At 46.2% G+C, this 15088-nt stretch overlaps 1 protein-coding gene across 1 annotated transcript in view; it reads left to right on the top strand.

The window, feature by feature from the left end:
• Positions 1-15088, top strand: part of mcama (melanoma cell adhesion molecule a) — a 183755-nt gene that overhangs the window by 91277 nt on the left and 77390 nt on the right. The window contains exons 9-10 of the mRNA XM_034178051.1: positions 7564-7679; positions 14193-14334. Of these exons, the coding sequence (XP_034033942.1) occupies positions 7564-7679; positions 14193-14334 (258 nt within the window). The remainder of the gene's footprint in view (positions 1-7563; positions 7680-14192; positions 14335-15088) is intronic.

The following is a 15088-nucleotide window of genomic DNA, read 5'->3' as shown; positions in this document are numbered from 1 at the left end:
GCCTCAAAAGGGGAGAGGCCGGTAGCAGACGAAACTTGGCTGTTATGGGCATACTCGATCCAGGCCAGATGGTGACTCCAGGCCGCCGGGTGCGCGGAGGTGACGCATCGAAGGGCCTGCTCCAGCTCCTGGTTGGCCCGCTCTGCCTGGCTGTTTGTCTGGGGGTGGTACCCGGACGAGAGACTCACGGTGGCCCCCAGCTCCTTACAGAAACTCTTCCACACCTGCGAAGAGAACTGGGGACCATGATCTGAAACGATGTCCGATGGTATCCCATGCAGCCGCATGACGTGGTGGACCAGGAGGTCTGCCGTCTCCTGGGCCGTCGGGAGCTTCGGGAGGGCCACGAAGTGGGCCGCCTTGGAGAACCGGTCCACTATCGTGAGAATTACGGTGTTGCCCTGGGACGGCGGGATGAAGTCCAGGCCGATGTGAGACCGGGGCGATGAGGCACCGGCAGGGGTTGGAGGAGTCCCGAAGTCCTCCGATGGTCTGCCTTGCCCCTGGCGCAGATGGTACAGGCCTGGACGTAGTCCCGGACGTCGGTTTCCAGGGACGCCCACCAGAAACGCTGCTGGACTACTGCCACGGTCCTACGCACTCCGGGATGACAGGACAGCTTGGACCCGTGACAGAAGTCCAATACGGCAGCTCTTGCCTCTGGTGGGACGTACAATCTGTTCTTGGGGCCGGTCCCCGGGTCCGCGCTCCTTGCCAGGGCCTCCCGGACGGTCTTCTCCATGTCCCAGGTGAGGGTGGCCACGACAGTGGACTCGGGGATGATGGTCTCGGTGGGGTTCGACAGCCCCGCTTTGGCTTCTTCTTCGTGCACCCGGGACAATGCATCTGATTTTTGGTTCTTCGTCCCGGGGCGGTATGTGATCCGGAAGTCAAAGCACCCGAAGAACAGAGACCAGCGGGCTTGCCTGGGGTTCAGCCGCTTGGCGGTCCGGATGTACTCCAGGTTCCGATGGTCCGTGAAAACCGTGAAGGGCAACGATGCCCCCTCCAGCAGGTGTCTCCACTCTTCAAGAGCCTCCTTCACCGCGAGGAGGCCCCGATTGCCGACGTCATAGTTCCGTTCAGCGGGGGTCAACCTGCGGGAAAAATAGGCACAAGGATGGAGAACCTTATCAGCCTCCACGCTCTGGGACAGCACGGCTCCTATCCCTGAGTCAGAGGCGTCCACTTCCACTATGTACTGGCGATCAGGATCAGGCTGCACCAGAACTGGTGCAGTCGAGAACCGACGTTTCAACTCCTGGAACGCGGCTTCGCACCGATCCGACTAGGCGAAGGGGACCTTGGTGGAGGTCAGGGCAGTCAGGGGGCTAACTACCTGACTGTAACCTTTAATGAACCTCCTGTAGAAATTTGCAAAGCCGAGGAACTGGTGTAGTTTCCTGCGGCTTGTTGGTTGGGGCCAATCTCTCACCGCCGCAACCTTGGCCGGATCAGGGGCGACGGAGTTGGAGGAGATGATGAACCCCAGGAAGGACAAAGAAGTGCAGTGGAACTCGCACTTCTCGCCCTTCACAAACAGCCGGTTCTCCAACAACCGCTGTAGGACCTGACGTACATGCTGGACATGGGTCTCAGGGTCCAGGGAAAAGATGAGTATATCGTCCAGATATACGAAGACGAACCGATGCAGGAAGTCCCGCAAGACGTCATTTACCAAAGCTTGGAACGTCGCGGGGGCGTTAGTGAGGCCGAACGGCATGACCAGGTACTCAAAGTGACCTAACGGGGTGTTGAATGCCGTCTTCCATTCGTCTCCCTTCCGGATCCGAACCAGGTGGTACGCGTTTCTAAGATCCAATTTCGTGAAAATTTGGGCTCCATGCAGGGGCGTGAACACTGAATCCAACAGAGGTAACGGGTATCGGTTGCGAACCGTGATTTCGTTCAGCCCTCTGTAATCAATGCATGGACGGAGTCCGCCATCCTTTTTACCCACAAAAAAGAAACCAGCACCCATCGGGGAGGTGGAGTTCCGGATCAGCCCGGCAGCTAAAGAGTCCCGGATGTATTTCTCCATTGATTCGCGTTCCGGACGTGAGAGGTTGTACAACCTACTGGACGGGTACTCAGCGCCCGGGACCAAATCGATGGCACAATCGTACGGTCGGTGCGGGGGAAGAGTGAGCGCCAGATCTTTGCTGAAAACGTCAGCCAGATCATGGTACTCCTTTGGCACCGCCGATAGATTGGGGGGGACTTTAACCTCCTCATTAGCCGTTGTGCCGGGAGGAACCGAGGATCCTAAACACTCCCGGTGGCAGGTTTCGCTCCACTGCGTCACAACCCCGGACGGCCAATCTATCCGGGGATTGTGCTTCACCATCCATGGAAATCCCAAAATCACTCGGGAGGTAGAAGGTGTTACATGGAACACTATCTCCTCCCTGTGATTTCCAGACACAACCAAAGTCACTGGCTGTGTCTGATGTGTGATTAATGGAAGCAGGGTGCCATCTAGTGCTCGCACCTGCAATGGTGCCGGCAGAGCCACCAGGGGGATCCCTACTTCCTTTGCCCATCTGCTATCCAGCAGATTCCCTTCCGACCCCATGTCTACCAGTGCTGGGGCGTGAAGGGTTAAATCCCCACAAAGGATCGTTACTGGGATTCGTGCAGATTTGCGGGGTTTCCCCGCGTGCATGTTATGAACCACCCTTAGCCCAGTTTGTAAGGACGGGCGTTGTAGTTTGACCGTTTTGGGGCAGTCCTTCTGCATATGCTCACAAGAGCCGCAGACAAAACATTCCCCGCGGGCCAGCCTCCTTTGTCTGACGTTTGTTTTTATTTTGGCCCTGCTCGTGTCCATAGCCTCCTCAGCAGGGGGAGCTGTAGCCACACGGAGATCTGGCAGTGAAGCGTGGGGACGACGTCACCCTTTCGGAACCGGAAGGGGGAGGGACGGCTCGTGCCGGGTCACGCCCCCCGGCCTGCTCCCGACGATGCTCATTCAAACGGTTGTCTAAGCGTATAACCAAATCGACAAGCCCGTCAAAATCCCGCGGTTCCTCCTTAGCCAGCAGGTGCTCCTTTAGGACCAGAGACAGTCCATTTACGAAGGCGGCGCGGAGCGCAACGTTATTCCAGCCGGACCTCGCTGCCGCGATGCGGAAGTCGACTGCATACTCGGCTGCGCTGCGGCGCCCCTGTATCATTGACAGCAGCACACTTGAAGCGGTCTCGCCTCTGTTGGGATGGTCAAAAACTTGTTTGAACTCCCGTATAAACTCAGCATAAGACGTTAGGAGCCGTGAATTCTGCTCCCAAAGCGCCGTAGCCCAGGCGCGTGCCTCTCCTCGAAGCAGACTAATAACATAAGCCACCCGGCTGGCGTCTGACTTGTACATGACAGGACGCTGTGAAAAGACGAGCGAACACTGCATGAGGAAATCTGCGCACGTCTCAACACAGCCTCCATACGGTTCCGGAGGGCTTATGTATGCTTCAGGGGACGATGGGGGGGGGTCGTTGAATGACCAGTGGAACGTCTGTTACAGGCCCAGGACCAGCCAGAGGAGTGGCTGCAGCAGCGCCCTAATCGCGCGTTTCCACCCTGGCGGTGAGAGCCTCCACCCTCCGGTTAAGGAGAACATTCTGCTCGGCCACTAAATCCAGCCGAGCCGTGAAGGCGGTTAAGATTTGCTGCAGCTCACTCAACACGCCTCCCGCTGACGCCTGCGCTCCTGGCTCTTCCATTGGCCGTTCAAACTCGGGTTGACGCCCCTCGGAGTCCATGACGATTGGCCGAGAAATCCTGTTGTGAAGGTGTCGTAGCACGGACCCACAACAGGGGGCGCAAATTAACGGACAATGAGTAAGCCAAAAAGTAACAATTTAATGTTGCGATAATACACAACTAAATTCACAGAATTTGCACAGTCAATTAACACCAGGTGACGTGTGGGCAGGCTCGAAGATAGAAGACCCCCGACGAGAGAGAAGCCGCGTCCCACACGGCTTCCACCACCAACGGTCTGAAGAACACCAGAGCCGCCAAGTCCCGAGTCCCCAGGTGGCCTCTGTCTTCAGCTGTCGACCCTGGTACTGCTGGCAGAAAGCAGAGATAAGATGTATGAGTGTGAGTCCGCACACTCAGTAATCCACAGTCCAAACACAGTTAGGAGGGAGCACCTCCACCTCCAATCACACACACTCGTGCAGCTCCTGGTTTAACCACTTATCTGGGTTGGGATGTGAGGCGAAGCCGTCGCTGTCACACCAAACGCCAATCCCTCAGACAAGGAAACACTCCAGGAAAACGGCTGCAACAGAAGTTCAGGTTATACACACAAAGTGTCTGTCAGCAGAGAAATTACCTTTCCAATGGTAGTCGATTTCTCGGCAAGGAGGTGGAGTTGCAGTCCGGCCTTTATGGTGATGATGATGAGTGACAGCTGGTGCGATGAGTGACAGCTGTCACTTCTTCTGGGTCTGGCACCCTCTCGTGCTTGGAGCCCGCACTCCAAGCAGGGCGCCCTCTGGTGGTGGTGGGCCAGCAGTACCTCCTCTTCAGCGGCCCACATAACAGCCAGGGTGCTAACTCACACCAATCCCTCGCAGCACATCACTCCCATCCTCAAGAAACTCCACTGGCTCCCAGTCAAAGAACGCATCTGCTATAAAATCCTCCTCCACACCTACAAATCACTCCACTCACTGGCACCCAAGTACATCACCGACCTCCTCCCACTCTTGTGAAGCGACTTTGGGTGTCATGAAAGGTGCTATAGAAATCCATGTCATTATTATTATTATTATTATTATTAAATAAACAAAATGTACAAAACTGTTGTTTTCTTTGCTGTCTCCAACCCCTTTTTATTATTTTTTTTTCCTTAAATCAGAGGACACCATCACAAAAGGGTTTCTATCAAAAGGTAGATGGTGAACAGCTTGTGATTTGGCTGTAAAAAAAATTCAGTCAGATTATATATATATATATATATATATATATATATATATATATATATATATATATATATATATACCTCTTCCACAATTTCTCGGATAATCACACGATGGTCCCACATCACCACAGTGTTCACTTTGGAAATGATCCGGTCGTTTCAGCGTGCGGATGCCGATCGGAGCACTGCGCACCCTCCACCGTTGTGCGGATGTCTTTAAACTGGTTGTACCGCTCCTTCATCTGTGTGATGCCCAGAGGATCGTCACCGAAATGGTTTCCCCCTGGCTATTGCCCAGTTTGTGGCAAAATTTGATGCAGTTGCGCTGCTCCAGTCGTTCCGCCATTTCCTTGCAAAGAAAAAACGACGAGAGACTCCACCCATCCTCACACAAAGACTGCTTACAAGCAAATGACGCAACCGACAGGCGTGAAAAAAATCACGCATGCGCATGAAGGTTCAAGGTTGGCTCATGCAAGCACACGTGATTCAAATCCATCAGGTTTTTGAAAAAATAAAAAGGTCGGATACTTTTCTAACAGACCTCGTATATATACAGTGAGGAAAATAAGTATTTGAACACCCTGCGATTTTGCAAGTTCTCCCACTTAGAAATCATGGAGGGGTCTGAAATTTTCATCTTAGGTGCATGTCCACTGTGAGAGACATAATCTAAAAAAAAAAATCCAGAAATCACAATGTATGATTTTTTTAATAATTTATTTGTATGTTACTGCTGCAAATAAGTATTTGAACACCTGTGAAAATCAATGTTAATATTTGGTACAGTAGCCTTTGTTTGCAATTACAGAGGTCAGACGTTTCATGTAGTTTTTCACCAGGTTTTCACACACTGCAGCAGGGATTTTGGTCCACTCCTCCATACAGATCTTCTCTAGATCTTTCAGGTTTGGAGTTTCAGTTCCCTCCAAAGATTTTCTATTGAGTTCAGGTCTGGAGACGGGCCAGGCCACTCCAGGACCTTGAAATGCTTCTTACGGACCCCCTCCTTAGTTGCCCTGGCTGTGTGTTTGGGGTCATTGTCATGCTGGAAGACCCAGCCATGACCCATCTTCAATGCTCTTACTGAGGGAAGGAGGTTGTTTGCCAACATCTCGCAATACATGACCCCATCCATCCTCCCTTCAATACGGTGCAGTCGTCCTGTCCCCTTTGCAGAAGAGCACCCCCAGAGTATGATGTTTCCACCCCAATGCTTCACGGTTGGGATGGTTTTCTTGGGGTTGTTCTCATCCTCTAAACATGGTAAGTGGAGTTGACTCCAAATAGCTCTATTCTGGTCTCATCTGACCACATGACCTTCTCCCATGCCTCCTCTGGATCATCCAGATGGTCACTGGTGAACTTCAAATGGGCTTGGACATGTGCTGGCTTGAGCAGGGGGACCTTGCTGCCCTGCAGGATTTTAAACCATGACAGCATCATGTGTTACTAATGTAATCTTTGTGACTGTGGGCCCAGCTTCTTCAGGTCATTGACCAGGTCCTCCTGTGTAGTTCTGAGCTTTCTCAGAATTATCCTTACCCCACAAAGTGAGATCTTGCATGGAATCCCAGACCGAGGGAGACTGACAGTCATCTTGTGTTTCTTCCACTTTCTAATAAATAATCATCAGAATTTTTTCCTCTGACACGCCGAAACGGAGGTGTTCCTTTGTCTCGCTTCCAAAGCGAATCGGTCTTTACGCGCGACGCCTCCGCGCGGCTTTCCATGACAAAATCTCTTGTTAAAAGTGAAATCTGCTGGAAAATGGCTGATGTCCAGCTCTTGTGATAACCAGAGAAAGAGCACACGACGGTCTCGTATCCACAGAGCATCCGTTTAGAAATGGTCCGGTGGCTTGTGCCACGTCCTCGCAGCTCGGAGCGCAGCGCACCGAGCATCCTTAAAGCCGTCCTTAAAGCTATAATAACAGTCCTTATTCTTTGTGAAGCCCGTAAAATTTTCACCGAAAGCCAGATAAATTTTTCGAATGGTTTCCAGGTGCCAGTCTCTAACAGCTTCTGAAAAAATTCTGATGTAAAAAAAAAGTCCTTTTCATTCCGCCATTTCCAGACAATGAAAATCCGACGAGGGGGCGGGACCACTCCTTCCCAAGGCGTGCTCACAGGCGAATGACGTCACCGACAGGCGTGGAAAAACTCACGCATGCGCACGAGGGTTCAAGCATGTTTGACGTGAAAACATATGAATGAAATCCATATAGTTTTTGAGAAAAATAAAAAGGACCGTTACTTTATTGACAGACCTCGTATATATATATATTGCTTTCATCCCTTGATGATGTACTGTACTCCAGATATGATCAGAGACAGTTGTCTCATAATAATCAAATATCTAATGATTTATTTGCAGAAGTACAGCTGAGAGGGTGACCTGTGAAATTTCTCAAATACTTTTGATTTCTCATAGAGCATCATGGGATGACTCCAGAATCAGTCAAAATATTCAATTAACTGCTTCTTTGCCACTCACTGAAAGAGAATCCCAATGACAAAACTGCACAGACTCTATGAGTAGCAGAGGATCCAGGAGCTAGCTGGAAACCTCACACCCAGTAGGTTCTGCTCAGTCACACTGTGCTTTCTGTGTCCTTTTGATATTTTGCATTCAGACCTGGACCCTGCTGTAGTTGTCCCAAAAGAATCAGAGCTCATGTTCAAAGGGGAGAGTCTGACTGCCACCTGCAATGCTCCGTCCTCACTGAAAACCTCCACTGTCTGGTACAAGGTAGGTACTGTTAAAAAGCCCCGGTCAGACCAAATAATAAAGCCCTGAATAATGAGCCACACATGGGTTTGTCAGAAATTTCAGTGATTATTTGAGTTGCATATGAAACTGTCATGCATGTGCCTCTATGTACCTCACATGTGCTCGGTATGAGCCTCTAATGAGCCACGACTGACCTGTCATTTGAGCCTCGAATGACTCATACAGCCACATATGAGCCCCGTAGCGCCATATTGCATCATGTAACGCCACGTAGTGCCACAGTGGGACACGTATGGCCACGTTTAGGCATGGGTTTGGCCCAACCTCCCACTCCTCCCCCCCTATATAGTGGGGGGTCATAAATCAACAGCATCCATTTAAGATGTTGTCAGATCAGGCCAAGACCACCTTGCAAAACATCATCCACAGTTTGGCTGCTGCTGGTCTTTGGCTGCAGAAGGAGATGAAGAAGCAAGATGAAAATTCTGTAGAGACGGTGCCTGCTCCCAGACCACCAATAACCAGCAAAAATCTATTTAAGCATAAAAATTCAAAAAGAAAAAATAATATAGCACCTTCAACTGCACCACAGACTAAAACAGTTAAATGTGGTCTATTAAACATTAGGTCTCTCTCTTCTAAGTCCCTGTTGGTAAATGATATAATAATTGATCAACATATTGATTTATTCTGCCTTACAGAAACCTGGTTACAGCAGGATGAATATGTTAGTTTAAATGAGTCAACACCCCCGAGTCACACTAACTGTCAGAATGCTCGTAGCACGGGCCGGGGCGGAGGATTAGCAGCAATCTTCCATTCCAGCTTATTAATTAATCAAAAACCCAGACAGAGCTTTAATTCATTTGAAAGCTTGTCTCTTAGTCTTGTCCATCCAAATTGGAAGTCCCAAAAACCAGTTTTATTTGTTATTATCTATCGTCCACCTGGTCGTTACTGTGAGTTTCTCTGTGAATTTTCAGACCTTTTGTCTGACTTAGTGCTTAGCTCAGATAAGATAATTATAGTGGGCGATTTTAACATCCACACAGATGCTGAGAATGACAGCCTCAACACTGCATTTAATCTATTATTAGACTCTATTGGCTTTGCTCAAAAAGTAAATGAGTCCACCCACCACTTTAATCATATCTTAGATCTTGTTCTGACTTATGGTATGGAAATAGAAGACTTAACAGTATTCCCTGAAAACTCCCTTCTGTCTGATCATTTTTTAATAACATTTACATTTACTCTGATGGACTACCCAGCAGTGGGGAATAAGTTTCATTACACTAGAAGTCTTTCAGAAAGCACTGTAACTAGGTTTAAGGATATGATTCCTTCTTTATGTTCTCCAATGCCATATACCAACACAGTGCAGAGTAGCTACCTAAACTCTGTAAGTGAGATAGAGTATCTCGTCAATAGTTTTACATCCTCATTGAAGACAACTTTGGATGCTGTAGCTCCTCTAAAAAAGAGAGCTTTAAATCAGAAGTGCCTGACTCCGTGGTATAACTCACAAACTCGTAGCTTAAAGCAGATAACCCGTAAGTTGGAGAGGAAATGGCGTCTCACTAATTTAGAAGATCTTGACTTAGCCTGGAAAAAGAGTCTGTTGCTCTATAAAAAAGCCCTCCGTAAAGCTAGGACATCTTTCTACTCATCACTAATTGAAGAAAATAAGAACAACCCCAGGTTTCTTTTCAGCACTGTAGCCAGGCTGACAAAGAGTCAGAGCTCTATTGAGCTGAGTATTCCATTAACTTTAACTAGTAATGACTTCATGACTTTCTTTGCTAACAAAATTTTAACTATTAGAGAAAAAATTACTCATAACCATCCCAAAGACGTATCGTTATCTTTGGCTGCTTTCAGTGATGCCGGTATTTGGTTAGACTCTTTCTCTCCGATTGTTCTGTCTGAGTTATTTTCATTAGTTACTTCATCCAAACCATCAACATGTTTATTAGACCCCATTCCTACCAGGCTGCTCAAGGAAGCCCTACCATTATTTAATGCTTCGATCTTAAATATGATCAATCTATCTTTGTTAGTTGGCTATGTACCACAGGCTTTTAAGGTGGCAGTAATTAAACCATTACTTAAAAAGCCATCACTTGACCCAGCTATCTTAGTTAATTATAGGCCAATCTCCAACCTTCCTTTTCTCTCAAAAATTCTTGAAAGGGTAGTTGTAAAACAGCTAACTGATCATCTGCAGAGGAATGGTCTATTTGAAGAGTTTCAGTCAGGTTTTAGAATTCATCATAGTACAGAAACAGCATTAGTGAAGGTTACAAATGATCTTCTTATGGCCTTGGACAGTGGACTCATCTCTGTGCTTGTTCTGTTAGACCTCAGTGCTGCTTTTGATACTGTTGACCATAAAATTTTATTACAGAGATTAGAGCATGCCATAGGTATTAAAGGCACTGCGCTGCAGTGGTTTGAATCATATTTGTCTAATAGATTACAATTTGTTCATGTAAATGGGGAATCTTCTTCACAGACTAAAGTTAATTATGGAGTTCCACAAGGTTCTGTGCTAGGACCAATTTTATTCACTTTATACATGCTTCCCTTAGGCAGTATTATTAGACGGTATTGCTTAAATTTTCATTGTTACGCAGATGATACCCAGCTTTATCTATCCATGAAGCGAGAGGACACACACCAATTAGCTAAACTGCAGGATTGTCTTACAGACATAAAGACATGGATGACCTCTAATTTCCTGCTTTTAAACTCAGATAAAACTGAAGTTATTGTACTTGGCCCCACAAATCTTAACCAGATCCTTACTCTGGATGGCATTACCCTGACCTCTAGTAATACTGTGAGAAATCTTGGAGTCATTTTTGATCAGGATATGTCATTCAAAGCGCATATTAAACAAATATGTAGGACTGCTTTTTTGCATTTACGCAATATCTCTAAAATCAGAAAGGTCTTGTCTCAGAGTGATGCTGAAAAACTAATTCATGCATTTATTTCCTCTAGGCTGGACTATTGTAATTCATTATTATCAGGTTGTCCTAAAAGTTCCCTAAAAAGCCTTCAGTTAATTCAAAATGCTACTGCTAGAGTACTGACGGGGACTAGAAGGAGAGAGCATATCTCACCCATATTGGCCTCTCTTCATTGGCTTCCTGTTAATTCTAGAATAGAATTTAAAATTCTTCTTCTTACTTATAAGGTTTTGAATAATCAGGTCCCATCTTATCTTAGGGACCTCGTAGTACCATATCACCCCAATAGAGCGCTTCGCTCTCAGACTGCAGGCTTACTTGTAGTTCCTAGGGTTTGTAAGAGTAGAATGGGAGGCAGAGCCTTCAGCTTTCAGGCTCCTCTCCTGTGGAACCAGCTCCCAATTCAGATCAGGGAGACAGACACCCTCTCTACTTTTAAGATTAGGCTTAAAACTTTCCTTTTTGCTAAAGCTTATAGTTAGGGCTGGATCAGGTGACCCTGAACCATCCCTTAGTTATGCTGCTATAGACTTAGACTGCTGGGGGGTTCCCATGATGCACTGTTTCTTTCTCTTTTTGCTCTGTATGCACCACTCTGCATTTAATCATTAGTGATCGATCTCTGCTCCCCTCCACAGCATGTCTTTTTCCTGGTTCTCTCCCTCAGCCCCAACCAGTCCCAGCAGAAGACTGCCCCTCCCTGAGCCTGGTTCTGCTGGAGGTTTCTTCCTGTTAAAAGGGAGTTTTTCCTTCCCACTGTAGCCAAGTGCTTGCTCACAGGGGGTCGTTTTGACCGTTGGGGTTTTACATAATTATTGTATGGCCTTGCCTTACAATATAAAGCGCCTTGGGGCAACTGTTTGTTGTGATTTGGCGCTATATAAAAAAATTGATTGAAATTGATTGATTTATTTCATTTATACACTGCTAAATCACAACAAAGCTGCCTCAAGGTGCTTCACACAAGTAAGGTATAACCTTACCAACCCCTACAGCAGGGGTCACCAACCTTGTTCCTGGAGGGCACCTGCCCTGCATGTTTTCTAACGCTCCCTGTTCCACTCCCACACAATTAACTCTATCAGGTGTGCTCAGCCAATCAACAGCTGGAAGACACCACTTTAAAAAAAAAACAAAACAGGTGTGACTTGAGTAGGTTGACATGGAAAACTTGCAGGGCAGGGGTTCTTCGGGAACAGGGTTGGTGACCCTTGATTTGTGACTTAATCATCAGTCAATCACAAATACAGACCATTAAGAGCTTTTGTTCAAATCTGTATCTCAGGGGTCACCAACCCCTGAGTTCATTTTGTCACTTGTTTAACTTTCATTGGGTTGTTGGGGGTGATTGCGTATGGGGTGGCAGTTGCAACTGGCTGTGGAAATTGCTTCCATTATTATGAAAAAGTGAAAGCTAGGGTAGGTAACTGTTCAGAAACACATTTTGTTATGTTGGGTGAAATGGTCCATCTATCCTAACAGTCATCAATACGTTATGTATTCAGAAAAAGGAACAAAAAAATCAGACGTCTGTAGCAGCTGCAGGATCAATAAAACTCCGACCAATATAAACCCCGCGGTCCGCTCTCAAAAAAACCAATCAGATGCCTTTATGTCTAGTTCTTCCTGCTTGTGTCACCAGGCTCAACACCCCCCTCTGTCCCTCCCTCCTCCACGCATGCACACTCATCTCGTTTCACCACAGACGTTTGGTACAATAGCAGAGGGAATACAGCCGAAACTAGCTCTTCCACCGGATTGTGACATGTCGGATTAATCATTTTCTCTGCAAACTGGCTGTTGAAAATGGCTGTAATCACTTCCTGAATCACACAGGACTGCAGCTGTTAAAGTATGTTTACAACAGATTTAACTTCTTGTTATAATGTTCAGACAAGCTGTGCTCTGATGCGATCCGCTGACGTCACCACTCGCTCTGTTCACTTCTCGCTCTATTCCACTTGATGTGCTGAAATGTTCAAAAAATCTTTCATGCATAAATGTCATGGTACGTGGTGCGATCTAATCCCCAACACGATGTGTAGCCCCTTTCACACTGGGCCTGCTTCGAGTTGCTTCATGTCATGTCATTTTTGAATGTTAATTTACTGTCTTAATGTATGTCTAAATTGTTTAGGGTCTTGTTATCATATACACACTATAATTATTTTATTTTTACTTCTATTTTGTAATTTGATTTTTAAACAGACCACAATGGAAATAAGTGTTTTCACTTTGTGTCATCCATGCATATATAACAATTGTACAATTATATTATGTACTTACATTGAACTTAAAACGACATCACCACACTCATGCTTTTAATATAAAGATGACTTACTACCCCCTGCTGGAATGGTGTGAGTCCAGAAAGTAGTTAGCAACACACATACATACATATAGACATACATAAATTACACGCATGCACGCACAGCTGCTGTGAGCAGGTACTTTTAATTTGGCAAACAAAGACAGTGGCTGAAGACCCACTGAACCCACTAAATATTTCACTTATGTACCAACATGAAACTTAACTCACAGTTCAATTGGCTGTGGAACTTGCTTCTATTATTATGAAAAAAAAATTAATAAACAAAGTGTTAAAAAAAAGTTGGAGGAGATTGGAATTTGTAGAAAGCACATTGCTGGTTTTTCCCACTTTGAAGTTCTGGGTTTTGCCCGTCCAACCCAAAAGGTCTGTGATTAATTTCAGTGCAGTGATGCCATTGTTCTTTTTCCTTGATTTAGCAAAATGTCTTGGCTACATTCACTTTGGATCTGTGATATCAAGATCCAATATCAAGATAAGTTTCAGCAGTCATGTTCTGAATCCCAGGTACTCCTGATGGTGTGTTGGTGTCTCTGTACCGCCACTGCTTCCATGCCTGATGAAAAGATTGCGGGAGAGCTGGAGCCTGTCCCAGCTGTCCCTGTGAGTGTGTGGGGGGGTAGAGCTTGGACAGGATGCCGGTGCATCGCAGGGTCACCTGTTGACAGGCAAACATTCATACTCTCACCTGCAGTCAATTTAAAGTCACCAGTTCACCCAACCTGCATGTCTCTGGATGTGGGAGGAGGCGGAGCAGCCAGAGTGAAGCCACACAAACAAGGGAGAACATGGAGCCTCCATTGAGAAAGGACCAGGCGGGAAGCAATCCCATGACCTTTTTGCTGTGACGCAACAGTGCTAACCGCTAATCCACTGTGCCACCCACCTTGTTATTTTAAAATGTTTTCATTTAAAAGAAAAACCCTAGTTTTTACATTGTCTAGGGGCAAATGCTGCAAACAACAAAGAAGAAATAAAGTCATATAAAACGGACTTTCTGGATGCCAAATTGATTGATTTGATCCCCTTTTTAACGTCTCTTGTTACTTTGGAAATGCCAGCATTGGTTTCCCAAAACATTTAGCACTAACATGGTAATATTTGCTCATGTGATTATACACAGGAAGTAATGGCGCATTGACTGTAATGTTACAAGTGACATGGCAGAGGAAATCAGCACGAACGTGACCTATTCTTCTGTCTTTGTGCGGATTTATTTTTTTGTAGGATGGGAAGCAGATGGGACAGGGGAACATGTTGCTCATCCAGGATGCCAGCTATGAAACGACAGGAGAGTATGTGTGTGAGGTGACCGTTTCCTCGCTTCCAACCCTGCACACCGTGGCTTCTGTACACATCATCGTTCAAGGTCAGTCATTGTAATGTTACAAGTACTTAACTACAGTATAAGACAGTTTTATTCAGTCAGCTGAAATGATTCAGGAAAATTCACAGAAATGATAAAGCCCCCCCCCCCCCCCCCAAAAAAAACTGTAGCTTTTAATGTCATTGTAATGATCTTCTTTTTTGGATGTCCTCATGGGGCTGTCCTGCCCCATTCTTCCCCAGTCTACTTTTATTGTCTAGTTTTTGTGTCCTTGTAGTAAAACGCTTGCCTTTTACCAATAAATCAGGATGTGGTCCTCCTGTCCGGGATGCAAGCAGTCAAAGAAACGTTCCCAACAATCCTCTTGCTATAAGAGATGCTTTAAGATTATATGAGAAACAAGTAAAAAATTATATATATATATATATATATATATATTTTTTTTTTTTTTTTTTTTTTTTTTATTTACAATTGTGTAATTTACCAGCCAAGTTTGGCCACAGAGGTTGCATCAAAACTCTCCCGTGAACGTGACCTTGCTTCAGTAAACAAAAGAACAAAGAAAAATGGCTCCACATCTGGGAAAAGAAAAGTTTAACGTTAGAAGAAAAGGTGAAAGTCATTTGTTTGAATGAGATAGGAGAAGGTTCCCCAAGCTTAGCTGTTGATTTCAGTGTTGGGAAAACACAGACTGCGCGTGCTGCTATGTAGATGTAAATAATTGCGCTGTCACCTGAGAGTGACAGAAACTAGTGCAGTGAGGACGATGCTGAAATAATGGATTTAACGGGACTGA

The sequence above is a fragment of the Thalassophryne amazonica genome, chromosome 9, assembly GCF_902500255.1.
Source record: "Thalassophryne amazonica chromosome 9, fThaAma1.1, whole genome shotgun sequence".
Classification (NCBI taxonomy): Eukaryota; Metazoa; Chordata; class Actinopteri; order Batrachoidiformes; family Batrachoididae; genus Thalassophryne; species Thalassophryne amazonica.
Note: the sequence above shows the minus strand (reverse complement) of the source record. Positions and strands in the feature narration are given on the sequence as shown.